Here is a 16,548-nt window from a genome sequence, read left to right as displayed (position 1 = left end):
TATGCCATGCCAGTACATGTTTTCAAATAGCATTCTTTTAAAAGCATTCTTTGCATCGTTGCATGTTTTAGTGAGGTAGTTGGTTTCTTACTAAGCTTTAAGCTTACAGATTCTACTTTCCTTATACTGCAGATAAAGGTAAAGGGAAAATGGACTAGCAGAGGAAGCTGGAGTTCAATGCAAAGATGGTGTGTGTGGCAGGAACTGGAATAAAAGATTCTCAGGGATTTTAGCCAGCTTAAATAGTTGAATTCTTAGTACTTCTTCCTTCATGCATTTTTAGACCTTAGAATATTTAAACCATGGGAGATTTATTTAATTTGTTAGTAATTATATTAGAATGTTGGTTAATAGTTGCTAGAATATATTTCAATTGGTTTTAGAATTGTTGTGCGAGGTTTTGGCACGCCAGAGTGCTGAAATCAGAGTTTCAGTGCGAAATCAGAAACTCCGATCGATCCATGGATCGATCTGGGGTCCCCGATCAATCCATGGATCGATTGAGGGCTGATTCCGCGAATAGAAGACTTCTGGATCGATCATCCGATCGATCCAGTCACATTCTGTCGTGAACAGAAGGCCTCTGGATCGATCGGTCGATCGATCCAAGCTATTCCTCGCAACAGAAAGGTTTTTGATCGATCATTGGATCGATTGACCTATGTTGGATCGATCAGCCGATCGATCCAAATAAAGTCCCGTGCACAGAAGCACACTGGATCGATCACTGGATCGATCAGTGAGCCTGGATCGATCAGCCGATCGATCCAGATTACAACCCGAGCACAGTAGCAGTCTGGATCGATCCACGGATCGATCCAACAGAGAGCCATCGACCCAGTTCAGTCTGGATCGATTGGGAAGTTCAGTTTCGACCAAGAAACTTAGCAGATCAGCTTCTAGTCCATAGGGGATGTGGGATACACCTTGTATCCTTTAGATTACACCCTTCAGCATATGTAGAACCAAGAATAGTTAGCAGTTAGCAACACAATTTAAATTAGATCAGTTTTCTGCACAGTTAGCACAGCATAACTGTAGCGATCGGCCTTACAACCTAGTAGTAGAAGGTGGGTCGTTACATTCTGCTTCGATGCTGCTCGCCTCGGTCCGGGTCTTCCGCTCTAGCTCCGCTTGCTTGGGTGATCTCTGCCATCCGGAATAGGGCTCACCCGAACCCAACTTCTGGTCTTCTCGAGTAGGCTTCTGCTCCGGCTTCTCATCCCTCGGAACCATCGCGTGCTTCCTTCTCGTCTGCCAGCATACTCATCCGCAGTTTTCGTCCCTCGGTCGCACCTCGTGCCGACTTTCTCGCTAGCTGTGTCCTTGCTCCCTGAGCAATCTTCCGCTCTGGCTTCTCGTCCCTCAGAACCACGGAACGCTTCCTTCTCGTCCGCCGATGTACTTTTCCGCGGTGCCTCATCCCTCGGACGCACCGCGTGTCGTCCTTCTCGCTAGCTGCGTCTTCCGCTCGACTACCTATGCTCCTAAGCTCCTGCACACTTAGACACAAGGTTAAAAACACACAGGACCTAACTTAACTTATTGATCACACCAAAACAACCTTGGGGTTCCAACAATCTCCTCCTTTTTTATGTGAGCAATTCAACTATAGCTAGGGTAAATAGATAAAAAAATAAACTAACTAAGTTTTCAATAAATTGCAAAAAAGATAGAAAATTTATTAAATTTAGTCTACCTCCCCCTAAACCTATACTTTTTCTTCTCCCCCTTTGATCACATAAAAAAAATGGGGTTCAAAGACAAACTCTAAGGGAAAAGATTTGAAACTTTAAAAAAAAATTGCAATAATTTTCAACAAGAAAAAAAATATCCTAAGTTAAAAAATTTATAAGTAACACTTTAGGTAAGAAAACTTTCTAAGTAAAAACTCTAAGTATGAAAAATTTTCTAAGTAAAGCTTAGAGTAAGAGAATTTTTTTAAAAAAAAAAATCCTAACTTAGGAAATTTTGCAAAAATATTTTTGAAAATTTTTCTAAGTAAAAATTTAAGTAGAAATTTCTAATTTCAGAAGAACTTTTAACTTATGCAACTTTAGTTTTACACAAAAAAAAAATTCTAAGTCAAAAATTTTTGAAAAAAAAACTGTTTTAAAAAAACTTTTTAAAGCATTATTAAATTTCAACCTTAATGCTTTATCAGAAAGTTAATTAAACATTTTATTTCAATATTTTGGTTTCCATGTCGTGGTGAGGCACTAGGCCTTCTTAGTTATTGGAGCAACAACCACTTCCTTACACAAAGCTTCATAAAGAAAGTTTAATATCTAATTTTTTTGCTGAAAGCTCTAAATTTAATTAGTTCAAGTTCAAGTCAGACGGGACTTTGGAACCCAATATAGATTCCAGCTTACTAGATTGACTAAAAATTTCTTAAGGGCATATCTTTTTGAAATGTTCCTAATTTGTCCCTTATGATGTCTAAAATACCAATTTAAATTGTTAAATTTTCTAACATTGGTATTAGATGAGCATGCACGGGTTTTCAAGTTATCTACATGTACTTTCATATTATCATTTTCTAATTTCAATTTTTTATTATCTATTTTTTTTAAAATCTTCTAACAGACAAGATTTATCTAGAATTAATTTCGATTCATTATTTTCTTTTTCTAGCATGTAACAGTCTTTAGTTAAAAAATTTACAAATTTGAACATTTGGTCAGGTGGTAGAGAGCGTACCTGACTTACCTTGTCGCCTGCTAATGCTCCCCCTGTTGAGCTGCTCTCTTCTGAAGACTCTCCCCCTTCATCTATGCTCTCGATGTTCATTGAGGATGAGCTTACTTCATCTTCTGGTAGGTACTCGGCTATTAAGGTTGTTCCGGCGATTTCCTCGGTTTCAGATTCCTCCGATGATGATTGGGTGTCCATTGAGGAGTTGGATGCGGCTTCTGTTGGTTCTTCATGGAGCTTTAAGAATTTTCCCCAAAGTTCTTTTGCACTCTAATAGTCATCGATTTTGTCGAGATCTTCAACCGGTAGTACACTTAAAAGGTGAAATTCAGTCTTACCATTCGATGTAAAATCATCACGTTACTTTTTGGCCCAGAGGTGTTTCTCGATTTCCTCTCCGTTCGTATTCTTCGGAGCTTCATAACCATATTTCATTATTAACATTAAATCAAAATCTGTTTTAAAAAATACCTGTATCCGTCGCTTCCAGAATGCGAACTCCCCCTCAAAAGTTGGTGGATAAATGTTAGCTCCGACCATCTCGTTGCTTCAGTCGACGGTTAGTCCTCCTGAGGCGTCCTTGCTCTGATACCACTTGTTGGACTGCGGCGGCCGGCTAGAAGGGGGGTTGAATAGTCTGCAAAAATAATAACAAGAAATCCTTCTCAACTTTTCTTAAACTAACACTTGCAAAATATAACAGTAGTAAATTAAAACAGAAAAGAAGAGGCACATAGGGATTTATTTGGTTACAACCGGAGAGGTTGTTAATCCAAGGAAGGTGTCGCACTAGTATCTCCTTCAGGCGAAGAAGACTCTTACAATGATGAAAGCGCAAAAAGAAAGAAGCTAAACTCTAAAAGAAGCACACAAGTGTTAGAATTACAATTCTTGAGTTGTTAAAAAGCTTCTGGACCAAGGTTGTATTTATAGCCTGGGTCGGGGCATCCCGAAGGGGTTCCGGACGCCCTGGGGGGATAAAATTTTATCCCCAATGAGACAGATCGCGCTTGACGCGATCTGGTCAAAAATCCACTTCTGGGTGCCCGGACTGTTCGAGAGCCCGGAATGGATCTGAGCGCTCGGACCACTAAGTCAACCAAGTTGACTTTCTGGTCCGGCCCTTCTGCTCCGGTGCTGCTCGCCTCGGTCCGGGTCTTCCTCTCCGGCTCCGCTTGCTTGGGTGATTTCTTCCATCCGGAATAGGGCTCACCAGAACCTAACTTCTTGTCTTCTCGAGCAGGCTTCCGCTCTGGCTTCTCATTCCTCTCTTGCCCGCCAGCGTACTCATCCGCAGTCTTCGTTCCTTAGTCGCACCCTATGTCGACCTTCTCGCTAGCTGCACCTCTTGCTCCCTGAGCCGTCTTCCGCTCCGGCTTCTCGTCCCTCGGAACCATCGAACACTTCCTTCTCGTCCACCGGTGTACTCTTCCGCGGCGCCCCGCCCCTCGGACACACCGCGTGCCATCCTTCTCGCTAGCTGCTTCTTCCGCTCGACTACTTGTGCTCCTAAGCTCCTGCACACTTAGACACAAGGTTAAAAACACACAGGACCTAACTTAACTTGTTGATCATACCAAAACAACCTTGGGGTTCCAACAACTAGTTCTTTAATTTTGCTGCGTAATTGGTTTTATTTTCTTCGTGTCGATTTTGGATATCGATTTTGAATACCTACACAAGAGTCTAGCGATCTTGTACTTCGATTAAGGTGTGCTTTGATCAATCAAAAACTTACTTAATTGATCAAACACATGTCTGATCGAGCATGTGGGTTGTTTGGAAAAGTTTTGTGCTTGTACAAATTTTTATATAGGGGATTTACACATAACGGAATTTCTAGCGCCTTCAATTGGTATCAGAGCGAGTTTTTTGGTTTTGTATGATTGGTTTTCGGTTAAATTATGCACTGTTCATATATAATTTAGGCAAGATAATAGTAGAATATGCAAAATAGATTAACTCTGTAGTTGCAGGTGATGTGCGTAAATATTATGATCGTTTATGCATGTTTTAACGCACATTCACTTGCTTTATACGTATATATTCTTTGCATGATCGCCTCTTTTATCATGAACTCATCATATATACTATTTTATTCGGATATCTGCTCTTTGTTTGATTTTGTGTTGACAGGGATAACTTTCAGAGCAAAAACAGCGATTGTCGACGCACCGAAACGAGCCAAAGAACACAGTCGTGCAACCTCGCATGACCGTATGGCCAAACAGGAGAGGAGAAGTGCACGGTCGTGCAACTCTTGCACGACCGTGCGGCCAACCCAGAGGCAGATCAGAGCATGGTCGTGCATACTTGCACGGTCGTGCCCCCCACGACCGAAGCCAAGCAAGGAACGGTTATGCAACCCTGCACGGTCATGCCCAAGGAACCGGACTCGAAGCTCACACAGTCGTGCCAATTTGCACGACCATGCAGTGCAGCCAAAGACAAGAAATGACACGACCGTGCCATCCTTACACAGCCGTACCGCCGCAGCCGCGCCCTAGCCTATAAAAGGGTTTTAACCCTTTTCCTTAAGGGGGGAGAGCCAGGAAGCGAGCCGTAGAATCGATTTGGTGTCGTTCCACGCTATCCAAGACCTCCGTCCAGCAACACTTCATCACCACATCAATTCCAGAAGCAAAGGATTGGATCCAAAGATCATTCGTCGTCGTTGGATAAGCGTCTTTTCTGTTTCTCTCTTCTTGTTTGAGAATTGTATGCTTAACATTATGTCTTCGGGTTTTTCTCCAGCGTCTATGGAGTAGATTCCTTGTTCTAGGATGAGGGAGTAGTTGTGGATTGGTTTGATGTAAGACTCATACTTTTGCCTCATTTCATTGGATGATTTCGCTTACTTTGTTTCGACTACTCGATCTTTATATCGTGTTAATTGATTATATAGGAATTGCCTATCTCGTAGAGAGAATATCCTAGATCGTATGCCCGAGGGGCCCTAGTGACAGGGATAACCCGTTCATAGACATCTAGGGTACTCCCTTGAAAGGAGAGACAACTCCTCCACAAGGAAGTAAGAGACCAAACTAAGCTCCTTATCTCTATCCTTAGTGACATCAATTAGAGTAGTGTTCTTGTGATCTACCGAGACACCCTAGTGACAGGGGTTAACCGTAACAGGATTTCATAAGGATCTTCTTTATTTGGTACCTAAGAATAGATACTTCAGCTTCCGACGAATGCATGTTGATGGGAAATGAGTAAAGGATAAAATGTGATACATCAATGCCACCACAATAAAACTGAACTCCTAGGACTCTTCATAAACAATGTCTATTACTTTTTCTTTGCCAGTTCTCATTTCCGTTTCCAACCCTCTTTTCTGTAGATAACTTACAACCATCGGTAGTTTAGCTAATCCTAAGTGAGCTATCGCTAGTGCTTATAACCAGTCCTTGTGGGGTTGATAATCTTTATTAGTGACGACGAATTCGTGCACTTGCAGAATCGTAACAAGTTTTTGGCGTCGTTGTTAGGGGTTGCGTCTATAACATTAGTGTTAATCATATTAGATTAGACTACACTTTGTTTTTTTTTCCTTTATCATTTCTTTTTCTGATATTCTGCATTTTAGAGATAAATAATTTTATTTTTTTCTCTTTATTTTCTGTGTTCTTATTAAAAAACATAAAAGAATATATAATATTATTTCACTATCTTCTTTACTATATTTTATATTTTATTTTTTCATGCGAAGAATTAATCTTTCAGGACAACTTCTACCGTTTGATCCAGAGATCGATAGGACTTTCTTGAGAAGAAGAAACTTACAAAAAACATTTCAAGCCACACAAGAATCTTCAAAGATGGCTGACAAATTGTTGAAGAATTATGCAGCACGTTATGCATGAGGGGTTCGGTCTAGCATCACTCAACCGGCAATCGAAGCTAATAATTTTGAAATCAAGCCTGTAATAATTCACATGGTTCAGCAGAATCAATTTAGAGGAGAACCGCATGATGATCCAAACCACCACTTAGAGCTTTTCTACGAGATTTGTGGTACCATGAAAGTGAACGGGGTCCCTCCAGAATCAGTAAGATTGTTTCTTTTCGGATTTTCCCTGAAAGATAGAGCAAAGCAGTGGCTAAATTCCCTTCCAGCAAACAACATATCAACTTAGGAGCAGTGTGAGTAGAAATTTCTGGACAAGTTCTACACACTAAGCAAAAATGCCCACATGAGGAACTTGATCGCCAGCTTCAAATAGATAGACTCAGAATCATTATTTGAAGCCTGGGACATATTCAAAGTATGCTGAGACAATGCCCCCATCATGGCCTTGAGAAATGGTTGGTTTTACACACCTTCTACAATGGAATCAACTATCACACGAAGGTATCCCTCGACTCTGCAGCAGGAGGAGCACAAATGAACAAGAGCTTTGATGAAGCTGAAGAGATTATAAAAAATATGGCACAGAACCACCATCAGTGGGCAACTGAAAGATCTGGTGGTGCTTTCTCAGAGAATCCATTAAAGGCATCAGGAAAATTCGACGTAGATGCAGTCACACTCATGTCTACAAAGCTAGACGCTCTGACCAAGAAGCTTGAGGCCATGGGAAACAACACGGCCAATGCAATAATTTGTGTTTGTGAAACTTACGGAAGTATGGATCATGCTCAAGATACTTGCCCCCTACGGTCAATACAAGCACAGATAAACCAACTTGAGCAATGTGATGCGATAGTCAGTTACAACCAAAAGTAGAACAATCCATACTCCAACACATATAACACTGGATGGAGGAACCACCCAAATTTCTCATACCAGAATAATCAAGACTAAGGACCAACAAAAACAAAGCTATCAACCTAGGCAACAGAGCTACCCATCTGGACAACAGACTTATCAACAGCAACCTTCACAGCTGTACCGAATCGAAAAGATGCTTGAAGAAGTGTTGGATCGAGACGCACTAGAGGGGGGGTGAATAGCGCTCGCGGCTATTTCATTCGATTCGTAAAACTATTGGAGTTAAAACACGCAGCGGAAAAGAAAAGTAACAAATACGCAGAATGAACACGAGGATTTATTTCGTTCGGAGCCTATCTCGACTCCTACTCGAAAGCCCGTGGTCGTTAACCGCTTTCGGTGGGCAACAACTATAAGATCGAAAATATTACAAGCTTAATACAATTTAGTGCAATAAGAAAAATATATCGAACAACAGAATCTAAAGAAATGGCACTCTGGGTCGTCGGGATCTTGAAACAACACGTTGAGGTCGTCATGTAAGCAGCGCACAGGAGAAAGAGCTCTAAAAGATTGATATTTTGAAGAGCTGCTTGTGACCTTCTTTTATAGCATGCTCAAGGCGCCTTAAAGCCCATCCAAGGCGCCTTGAGTGAGTCGAATCAGCCGCGGAGATAAGAGCTGAACTGGTCGAACCTTATCACTTGAAGGCGCCTTCACTGATCTCCAAGGCGCCTTCAGCCTCCAGTCCAAAGCACCTTGAGCTTCCTTCAAGGCGCCTCCAACCCCTCTAGACAGCTGGCTTCGGCTTGCACCCGAGGCGCCTCCAAGCTCTATGGAGGCGCCTCGGACACTGTTCATCCGAGGTTAACTTGTGCTCCTTTGGTCCTGCAAAAGTGTTAGTCCCAAACACTTACCCTGCAAGACAAAGTTAGCACAAAACAACAGTAAATATGATAACAGAATATAATGACAGTCTCCGGACTATCCGGGTTTGACTTCGGATTTCCAACCGGAAACCTTAGGTCAACCCGACGCCTACTATTCCCTCTACGGAGAATGCGTCCTCACCTACTCCACTCAGGAGATTTACTTGATGCCAGTGCGATCCTCCAGATCGATTGGACTTTTGCTCGGTGCTCGATGCTTCCGGACTTTCTGCTGGACTTCCGCTTCCCGGCTGGTCCAGTCTTTCATCTGATTCGCGACACCAGGACTTTCCACCTAGGGTTACCCCCCCCTAGGCTTTTGCCTGAAGCACTCGACCCACCAAGACTGTCCACATAGGGTTACCACCCCCTATGACCTAGGGTTACCATCCCCTAGGGTTTTTACCTTGCCTAACCACAGTTAGAGCTTTTGCCTAAGTACACTTAGGACTTTCCTACAATCTCATTCAGACTGTTAGATCACCACACATCTTAACTTTGAATCCTTTGTCATTATCAAAACTTAGGTTCGATCGTCGAATGCTTCCCGCACCAACAATCTCCCCCTTTTTGATTATGGCAACCCAAATTCAAAGTTAAGTAAAACAAATGCATGAATATATTAAAAGATTTTAAGTGAGCAAGCTTAAGTATATAAATTCAAATAAAAGCATAACTTAAGCTAACACTTAAACTTTGTGATGCTCCCCCTTAATACAGGGCTTCCCTTTTTGAATATTTACTTTTGAATTTCCTACTCTCCCCCTTTGCCATTTATCAAAAAATAAGCCAGTTTTAAGCAATTTTTTCTTATTTAAAAACAGATTAGGCTTGAAAGACTGGATAAAAGCTAAATTGACTTTTGAAAAATTTTCACCTAAGTTTAAGAGGCTAATATTTAGTAGACTGTTAAGGACGATTTTAGCCACTTTTGAAACTTAGTTGTTTTTGAAATATACTTAGCTAAATTTTGAAAATCTTAAAGAAAATTGAAGTCTCTTTTTACTTAGCAAAAAAAAATTTTGAAAGCAATGATTTTTAATACTTTTAGGTAAGTAAAAAAAACTTAGCTAGAAAAAAGTTAGATTTGAAGGTTGGCTAAGTTTGAAAAAGTTTGAAGGTTTCTATATGAACTACTCAGCTTAGTCTTTTGCAAACATTGAATTTTGTAAATAGAGCTTAAGTTAAAAAGACACTTAGCTTAATTTGAATAAACCAATATTTATTGTTGAAAATATAGGAGTAAGAACTTTTTAATTTTTAGGACGAAGAGGGAGAAACTAAATATTTAATTTAGTTTATTTAATCATAGGAGAAACTAAATATTTAATTTAGTTTATTTAATCAAATTGGTTGGTCCTTAAGTCCAAGCATGAGTCAAAATTTGTTTTAATCAAGTATTAGAGCCCTAAAGTACAAGCATGGTTAATCTTAATATTTCCTTCAGCAACTGTCTAACCTTTAGCTACTTGTTGATTGCCTAGAGGGCAGCAGCTTTCATTTGGTTAGTCGAGTTAAGTCATTTAATCCAGTTAGTTTTGACTAGAGCTGGAAGACTTGACTTGATTACTGTTAATAAAGTATTTAACGCCCAGACTCATATTGATGCACAGAAATAAGCATTCTTGAGTCCAGGCTGTACCCTATGCATCTCACACCATTCTATGTTTTTCAAACACAAGCAAGGTATACCTAGGTGTTTGTGAGATGCTCTGGTTTAAATCTAGGAGAACAGGATTTCTAGGGTAGAGTCTAAACTAAGTCCAAATTTTGAAAATTCTAAGAAAAGGGGATTTTAAAATCATTATTTTTCCTAGATTTTTAAAAGAATAAGAGAATGAGTTTTGAAATAAGATAATGAATTTTGAAAATTAACATCTATTCTACCCAGCACATTTCTATTTGTTTTCTAAGTGCACTGAACTCAAGTTCAGGTAAGAGTTTTGTGAAAATGTCAGCTAGGTTTGATTTGGACTCAACATAGTTGAGTGCAAGTTGACCTTTAGCTACATGATCCCTTACAAAGTGGTGTTTTACCTCTATGTGTTTAGTCCTAGAGTGGTGAATTGGATTTTTAGTTAGATTAATTAAGCTTATATTGTCAATTAGGATTTTTATATTTTTGTATTTTTAGTTGAAATTGATTTTTAAAAGATTTTTAAAAGAATTTTGAAATTGTTTTTTTAAAAGAATTTTGAAATTGATTTTTAAAAGAATTTTGAAATTAATTTTTTAAAGATTTTTAAAAGAATTTTGAAATTGATTTTTTAAAAGATTTTTAAAGAATTTTGAAAGAATTTTGAAATTGATTTTTTAAAAGATTTTTTAAGAATTTTGATATTTATTTTTAAAAGATTTTTAAAATAGATTTGGAATTGATTTTTTAAAAGAATTTTAAAAGAATTTAAAGATTTTTAAAAGAATTTTGAAATTCATTTTTTAAAAGTTTTTTTAAAAGATTATTTGAATTTTAAATTCCTTAGTCATCTCACCCGATCAAAAATTTTCAATCAGGGAATCTTATAATTTCTGTGAGATGAATTGAGCTTCAATTTAAGGGTTTGGTTTAACTTTGTGTTAGATTCAGGTTTAGCTTTGGGTTCAACAAGTAAGCGTTCTTTGGATAAACTTCTGGGCTATGGTGAGTCACAAGGACCTCATTAATTGTTGGATCGAGACGCGCTAGAGGGGAGGTGAATAGCACTCGCGGCTATTTCATTCGATTCGTAAAACTATCGGAGTTAAAATATGCAGCGGAAAAGAAAAGCAACAAGTACGCAGAATGAACACGAGGATTTACTTCGTTCGGAGCCTATCTCAACTCCTACTCGAAGGCACGCGGTCGTTGACTGCTTTCGGTGGGCAACAACTATAAGATCGAAAATATTACACGCTTAATACAATTTAGTGCAATAAGAAAAATATACCGAATGACAGAATCTAAAGAAATGGCGCTCTGGGTCGTCGGGATCTTGAAACAGCACGTTGAGGTCATCACGTAAGCAGCGCACAGGAGAAAGAGCTCTAAAAGATTGATATTTTGAAGAGCTGCTCGTGACCTTCTTTTATAGCATGCTCAAGGCGCCTTAAAGCCCATCCAAGGCGCCTTGAGTGAGCCGAATCAGCCGCGGAGATAAGAGCTGAACTGGTCGAACCTTATCACTTGAAGGCGCCTTCACTGATCTCCAAGGTGCCTTCAGCCTCCAGTCCAAGGCGCCTTGAGATTCCTTCAAGGTGCCTCCAACCCCTCTGGACAGCTGGCTTCGGCTTGCACCCGAGACACCTCCAAGCTCCATGGAGGCGCCTCGGACACTGTTCATCCGAGGTTAACTTGTGCTCCTTTGGTCCTGCAAAAGTGTTAGTCCCAAACACTTACCCTACAAGACAAAGTTAGCACAAAACAATAGTAAATATGATAACAGAATATAATGACAGTCTCTGGACTGTCTGGGTTTGACTTTGGATTTCCAACCGGAAACTCTAGGTCGACCCGACGCCTACTATTCCCTCTACGGGGAACGCGTCCTCACCTACTCCACTCAAGAGATTTACCTGATGTCAGTGTGATCCTCCAGATCGACTGGACTTTTGCTCGGTGCTTGATGCTTCCGGACTTTCTGCTAGACTTCCACTTCCCGGCTGGTCCAGTCTTTCACCTGGTTCGCGACACCAGGACTTTCCACCTAGGGTTACCCCCCCTATGACTTTTGCTTGAAGCACTCGACCCACCAAGACTTTCCGCATAGGGTTACCACCCCCTATGACCTAGGATTACCATCCCCTAAGGTTTTTACCTTGCCTAACCACAGTTAGGGATTTTGCCTAAGTACACTTAGGACTTTCCTGCAATCTCATTCAGACCGTTAGATCACCACACATCTTAACTTTGAATCCTTTGCCATTATCAAAACTTAGATTCGATCGTCGGATGCTTCCCGCACCAACAAGAAGCTCTCTCAGAGCAAAAAGAGATGAAGAATGAGATTAAGCAGTTGACTCAAAGAATGGAAAATTCTGAGAAACATCAAAAGATGCAAGACAACCAGATAGCCCAGTCCTTCTCAAGAGCACAGGGAACATTTCCAGGAAAGCCTAATATAAACCTAGTAGAACACTATAATTGTATCGAGCTGAGGAGCAGACGAACTTTGGGAGACCCCAAAATCACTATTCAGAAAGGACCTGACTCAGAGGAAGAGCCCTCACCCCCATTGCCCAATCAGATCCAGAACAGGGATGGAGAGGAGATCAACAAGAAAGTTGAAGGAACTCTTCAAATTCTCCCTCAAAGTCAGACAATTTCTTTCCCTCAGAAACTAATAACATCCAAAAGGATGAAGAGTTCAACCGATTCCTGAAGAAGATTAAGAAAATTTGCGTAGAAGTACCACTGATAGATGCACTGCACCAAATGCCGAAGTTCGCAAAATTTTTAAAGGGAATTTTATCTAACAGGAGGCAAAAGGGCGACTTTGAGACTATAGCATTAACTGAAAACTGTAGCACTCTACTTATGATAAATATTCCACCAAAACTTCAAGATCCAGGGAGTTTTTCCATACCTTGCAAAATTGGTTCTGAACTCATACAGAGAGCTTTCTGCGACTTGGGAGCCAGCGTTAGCCTACTTCCGTACTCCTTATGTAAGAAGTTGGGACTCCAGAACATTAAACTGACTACTATATCACTGTAATTAGCTGACCATTCATGTAGATAACTAATAGGAATAGTGGAAGACGTGCCAGTAGAAGTTGATGGATGTATCATACCCACATATTTCATTATCCTGGATATGGAGGAGGATCCCAAGGTACCGATCATTCTTGGAAGATCATTCCTTGCCACAGTTGGAGCCCTCATTGATGTGAAAATTCACAAGTTATCCTTGGATATCGGCAAAGAAAGGATTGAATTTGATTTATCTGATTCCTCTATCTGCGACCCCTCTTCTCAGGTAAATTCTAGCAAGATCAGCATACACAAAGCCGAGGAGTGCAGTTTCCATGAGAGTTCCCCTCCAGCAAGCAATAAGAAATACATTTGTCCTGCACGAGAGAAACTAAAGGTGCAGACTGGAGCATTAACCCTAGGAGGAGAGTCGTGCTTCCACGAGTTTAGTCCACATTAACTGAAACGAGGTCGAGCTAAAGACCTAAAACAAGCGCTTCTTGGGAGGCAACCCAAGGGGTTTTTCATTTTTTGTTCATCATTCCGTTCATCATTTTATTTCTCTAGTAAGTTCAAGTCGAGTACTTTTATTATTTCTTTATTTTTGAGTATTCGTTTTCAGGATGTGCAGAGCCTTCACGAGCTGGTCGTGAGCGTTTCATGGGCATGGAGGCGTCAGAGGAACCAAAATGGTGAAAGGTGAGTCTCCGTGTGCTTAAAGGAGTCGGCGTGTGACCCCACACGGTCGTGCGAAGCAGACAGAGGGACAAAGGCCACGGGTCGTGCAACCTTGCACGACCATGTGGCCTATGCAGAGAAGAGGAGAACATGGGTCGTGCCAATTGGCACGGCCATGCAAGATCGCCAGAGATGAAGAAGACTCAGGTCGTGCCAATTGGCACGGTCGTGCGACCTATGTAGAGAAGAAGGAGGAATGGGTCGTGCCAAATGGCACGACCGTACGACTTTGGCCGAAGGAAGAAAAGAGGAGGTCGTACCAATTGGCATGACCGTGCAGAACCCCACCTAACCCGACCGTGTCTATAAGACACAATTGTACCCCTACTCGTGTGCACCGCCTACTCCTCCAAAAGCCCTAATTTTCATCTCCTTCTCTCCCAAAAAGCCTTCTCCTCCCCACTACACCTCATCAAATCCTAATTCCCACCTCTAGAGTTCATTTTTGCTTAGATCTACATCTAGATCTAACACTTCTTCAAGCCACAAATCCAGAAAGAGAGAAGCAACTTCCCTATTTTCCTTCCTTCTCCTCCTCTCCCATCCTCAAGACCCATCTCCATAAGAAATTCCTCAAAACCTTGCACACCATGTTACAGATCTTGAAGAGACTTCATCGAGGAAGCAGTGGATTTGGCAAAGGAGATGCACCGAGAAGCGACAAAGGCAAAGGGAAGACGTCTTCTTCAAAAGGGAAAGGAAAAAGAGTGGCACGCGACAAAAGTAACGAAAATGAGTTCAATATTACTTTTAGAAATTATGAACAAAAAGCTAGATATGATATCCTTGTCGCTAGAAAAATTATATGCACTAAATATATGGATCCTATTACTATGGATATGCTAGGAATAAGGGATGATGTAGATTGGATGATTAGTTCTTTAGATTGGAATGATATTATGTACGCTCATGCATCAACTTACCCCCGCCTAGTCCTTGAATTTTTGACCTCGATTGATGTTAAATTTTCATCTGAGGATGACTATGTAGGGGTCATAACTTTTAGGATGATGAATAAAGAAGTTCGGTGGATTTTTAGTGATTTTAATAATTATTTTGGTTTACCCATTGGTGGTACCCATGGATTTGATGATGAGATTATATGGAATGAATTTTGGACGTCAATAACCAGATCAAAGGATCCTTACGAACCTTCTAGAGCTAAGGCATCTCGCATGAAAAACTCGACCTTTAGATACCTTCACCGAGTGATGAGCAAAACGATCTTTGGTCGAGGAGAGAGTGATGCAGTGGTTAGAAAGGTAGAGCTATATTCTCTTTGGGCGATGTTGAATAAGGTGGATTTTGATTCCGAATTTCATTTCTTACAGAATTTATTGAGAGCAGTTAAAGCATCTTCCGGGATGATAGTGTTTGGTGGATTGATCACCCAAATAGCATTCAATCTGAGTTGTGAGCTTGATCGATTAGAGGTCATTCATGGAAATGACAAAATCGACATTGATTCTTGTCATGCAATGAAGATGATTTGTCGGGATGAGAATGGGTTTGTCTTCCCTAGGAACAATGGTTTTCCATTACCCCTTCCTTGCCCCAAGCGCACTTCAATTCGCAATCCCGCGAACTGGCTGATTACTGATTTACACCTCGAGACTATTCCCTCCATTATAGAAGAAACCGAGTACCACCAAGAGACCTCGTCATCAGGATTGCCGCACCCTTTCGGATATCCGAAACCTCCTAGGCACTCTTTTGCCTATGGTACGGGACCCTCTAGATTTGATTTTTCTGACTTCCATGCCTCTTTAGACTCCCTTCATGAGAAGCAAAAAATCCAACAACGATTGTTGGAGGGTCGCTTTAAGTTATTTGACGACCAGTTTAGGGAGGTACAGGATCATTTTCAGTTTACTAGGGACTTCTATAGTCAGGTGACAGGGTTCGTTCAGGACTATGAAGTTAACCAGGAAAGAATGAGGAATTTTATGGATGATATGGATATCACTAGATAACAAGTAGATGCCCTTTATCAATATCATCAACACCTTGACCATCTTCCTGGTATGCCTAGATTTCCCCCTGGCACACATCAGGGACCCCCTTATCCCCCGCCACCGTATTGATTTCATTGGGACGATGAAATGTGTAAGTCTAGAGGGGTGTTGTGTCTATCTACACATCCTAAGTCGAGTCAAGTTTTTCTTTTCTCTTTGCATATTTTACTAGTTTCATATTTCTATTTGCATCTCATTTGCACTTTGCTTTGTTTATTCGTTTCATGTTTCTATAAAAAAAAAACTAGTTTTGAGGCATACTTGAGAACATCAAACCTTCTACTTTTTCTGCTACGTGCCCGATAGCAAAATGACCAGCATTTTCTTAGTTCATGCGTTGTCAAGATAGTGTTAGTATGTTTGGTGTATCTCCTTTTTCTATCTTTAGTAGCATGAAATAAGCTAAGTATTGTATGGATTTTGGTATAAGTTTAGGCCTAATCTTAAAGATCTTATTTTCACTACACTTAAGTACTTAACATTGAATAGTAGAAATATTTTTGAAATAGTTATGATTCATCCAAATTGTTTAGTACTTTTGTTCCCATGGTGATTTCTTAATTACATTTTGGTTACTGGATGACCTCGGATCATGGAAGCTCATTTGGAAAAATCTAAATCCCAACATATGCATCTCGTATTTGTGACTAGTGCTACACCTCTTTAGCACCAAAAAAAAAAGAAGAAAAAACAAATATTGAATAAGGGATAAAAAAATAGTTGTCGTGACTGGAAACTAACAATTCACCTCTTTGAGACCGAGTTAGGTTACTGGGGAAATGAA

The 16,548-nt window shown here is 40.5% G+C and overlaps 1 protein-coding gene and 1 pseudogene across 1 annotated transcript in view; one reads left to right on the top strand and one right to left on the bottom strand.

The window, feature by feature from the left end:
* Positions 1-6,928: 6,928 nt before the first annotated feature.
* LOC121974059 lies at positions 6,929-6,999 on the bottom strand (annotated as a pseudogene).
* Positions 7,000-7,087: 88 nt separating this feature from the next.
* Positions 7,088-16,548, top strand: part of LOC121972559 (ent-kaur-16-ene synthase, chloroplastic-like) — a 44,580-nt gene continuing 35,119 nt past the window's right edge. The window contains exons 1-3 of the mRNA XM_042524212.1: positions 7,088-7,328; positions 13,068-13,297; positions 13,634-13,710. Of these exons, the coding sequence (XP_042380146.1) occupies positions 7,088-7,328; positions 13,068-13,297; positions 13,634-13,710 (548 nt within the window). The remainder of the gene's footprint in view (positions 7,329-13,067; positions 13,298-13,633; positions 13,711-16,548) is intronic.

This window comes from Zingiber officinale, chromosome 4A (genome assembly GCF_018446385.1).
Source record: "Zingiber officinale cultivar Zhangliang chromosome 4A, Zo_v1.1, whole genome shotgun sequence".
Classification (NCBI taxonomy): Eukaryota; Viridiplantae; Streptophyta; class Magnoliopsida; order Zingiberales; family Zingiberaceae; genus Zingiber; species Zingiber officinale.
This window is presented reverse-complemented; position numbering and strand designations above follow the sequence as displayed.